This window comes from Microtus ochrogaster, chromosome 24 (genome assembly GCF_000317375.1).
Source record: "Microtus ochrogaster isolate Prairie Vole_2 chromosome 24, MicOch1.0, whole genome shotgun sequence".
NCBI classification, from domain to species: Eukaryota; Metazoa; Chordata; class Mammalia; order Rodentia; family Cricetidae; genus Microtus; species Microtus ochrogaster.
The window spans coordinates 9,180,764-9,182,754 of NC_022024.1; the positions used below are offsets into that span (position 1 = coordinate 9,180,764).

A 1,991-nucleotide genomic window follows, 5' to 3' on the forward strand; every position below is an offset into this window, starting at 1 on the left:
TGTGTGTGTGTGTGTGTGTGTGTGTGTGTGTGTGTGTGTGTGTGCGTGCGCGCCTGCGTGTCTGGGTGTGTGACAGCAGCTTGCATCCTTTCCCCTACCAGCTTTCCTCCTCCCCTCCAGCCACCCTGGGATTGGTGACTCTCAGCCCCTCCCCTCGGCTCCCCCAAACCCTCCCAGAACCTTTATCAGGGAGCTGGGACTGGTCCCTGCCACCTTCCAGAGCCCTGCGCTCTTGCATCTCTCTCTGCAGCAGCACCAGCTGGCTCCCTGATCCTGCCATCCAGCCAGCTCCACAGGTAGGTTCTGGGTAGTGCAGCGGACTGCAGCTGGCCCCAGGATGATGGGCTTAGAACCAGAGGGGAAAAAGGGAGAGGGCAGCCTCTGATAGGCAAGTAGCGTACCAGGAAGGCATCAGAAAGGGCCTGAGGATGGAGAGCTATTAATGTTTGGCATCTGGGGCCAGAATCAAGACTGATTCTTACAGGTTAGAAAGTTTTTCTCTAAGTCTCGGGGTTATCTAGTACTACAAGACCGTATCCAGGGTCTCTTCTCACGCTAACTGAAGAAACAGACCAGTGCACGTCCTGTGAATATTATCCTTATGATCTAGAGATCCCCATACCCTATCACTGCTCATTGTTGGGCAGATCCTGGGGAGATGTTTAATGGGGGACCCCTTCTCAGAGATGCATTCCACTCTCTTCAGATCAGGGCTCGGATAGGGGAGGTGGAGAGCTGGAAAAGCGTGGTGGAGCCGAGCTGCGGGTCAGGGAGGCCGGCGGGCTTCCCACCAAGCTGTACCTTCCCTCCTTTCACCTCTGTCCTCTAGGTACCATGAGGAGCACCATGCTGTTCGCGGCCATCCTGGTTCTCTGCTTGGCTGGCAGCTTCGGGGCTGTCTGTGAGGAGTCTCAGGGGCAGGTGGCACCTGCTGGGAGGCACAGCGAGGTAAGATGTCCCCTGACAGGGTCCAGTACCTCGGGAGACTTGGGATTCTGTCCATCTGGATAGCTGGAGGGAGGAAGGTGGGCTGGTGGCATTTTGTTTCTAGATTTCTCTCCTGTTTCCGTTGTCTCCAGGGTATCTGTCTGTCTTGGATATCTTGTAGATATTTAAGTACCTTAAAAAACGTTACTCAGCATTATACGGATGGAGCGGATTGCATTTGTATATTTAGGAGTATATATATTCTTTAACAGTTACAGAAGAGGCTTGGATCTGAGAGAGAGGAGAGGGAGTACATGGGAGGGGTTGGAAATGGAATAATGCAATTACATTTTAATTACAATTTTTTAAATTAGAAAATATGTTGTTCGGTTGTTTGTTGGTGACATGGTGATCGAGTGGTGTTGTGGGTAAGTTGACTACACAAGTTCTCTGTAGTCTGGCTCAGTTCTGTCTCTTGGCAAGGGACAGCTCCCCTCCTATGGAGCCAGACACAGGCAGGATTTCTCCCTTGAGTGGCCCTCTGTGTGCTGTTACATCTATCAGTTACACGTGTTCTCTTATTTTCCCGCTGCAGATCCTGCCCCCACCCTCTCCTTACCCTCCTCCCACGGTCCCAGGTGTGTCTGAGGGCCCAGTGCGTCCCCTTCTCTTCCTCCCTTGCCTACTTGCAGTCTCTGTGTCCTCAGAGGAGTAAAAGAGAAATTTAGAAGCATGCCAGGGTGAGCCTGCGTTCCCAGAGGTCCGTTAGGAAGAAGAATAGGACTTGTCAGGGTCGGTGCAGGGGGAGCGCAGGGAGGAAGTCTTGTCAGGGGTTTGGGTTGACAGCAGTTACATTGGTACAAATGCTTTTAAGATGATTACAGGTGGGACTTATTACAAATTCAGCGTGTGAAGCCTTCTGCCTCTCCAGCTTCAGGCTGGTTAGCATCTCATTAGAGGAGGTGGGCTGAGTATTTGAACAATTTGGGAAAAATGGCTTCTGGGAAGTGATGTGCTGGGCAGAGAGAGAGAGAGAGAGAGAGAGAGAGAGAGAGAGAGAGAGA

The 1,991-nt window shown here is 52.0% G+C and overlaps 1 protein-coding gene across 2 annotated transcripts in view; it reads left to right on the forward strand.

The window, feature by feature from the left end:
• Positions 1-102: 102 nt before the first annotated feature.
• Positions 103-1,991, forward strand: part of Tac3 (tachykinin 3) — a 6,765-nt gene continuing 4,876 nt past the window's right edge. The window contains exons 1-2 of one of the 2 annotated variants that reach the window (XM_005358017.3): positions 103-296; positions 830-948. In XM_005358017.3, the coding sequence (XP_005358074.1) occupies positions 835-948 (114 nt within the window). In that variant the 5' untranslated portion in view covers positions 103-296; positions 830-834. Of the gene's footprint in view, positions 297-408; positions 485-829; positions 949-1,991 lie in introns of those variants that run through there. The other variant, XM_005358018.2, reaches the window with a different exon arrangement.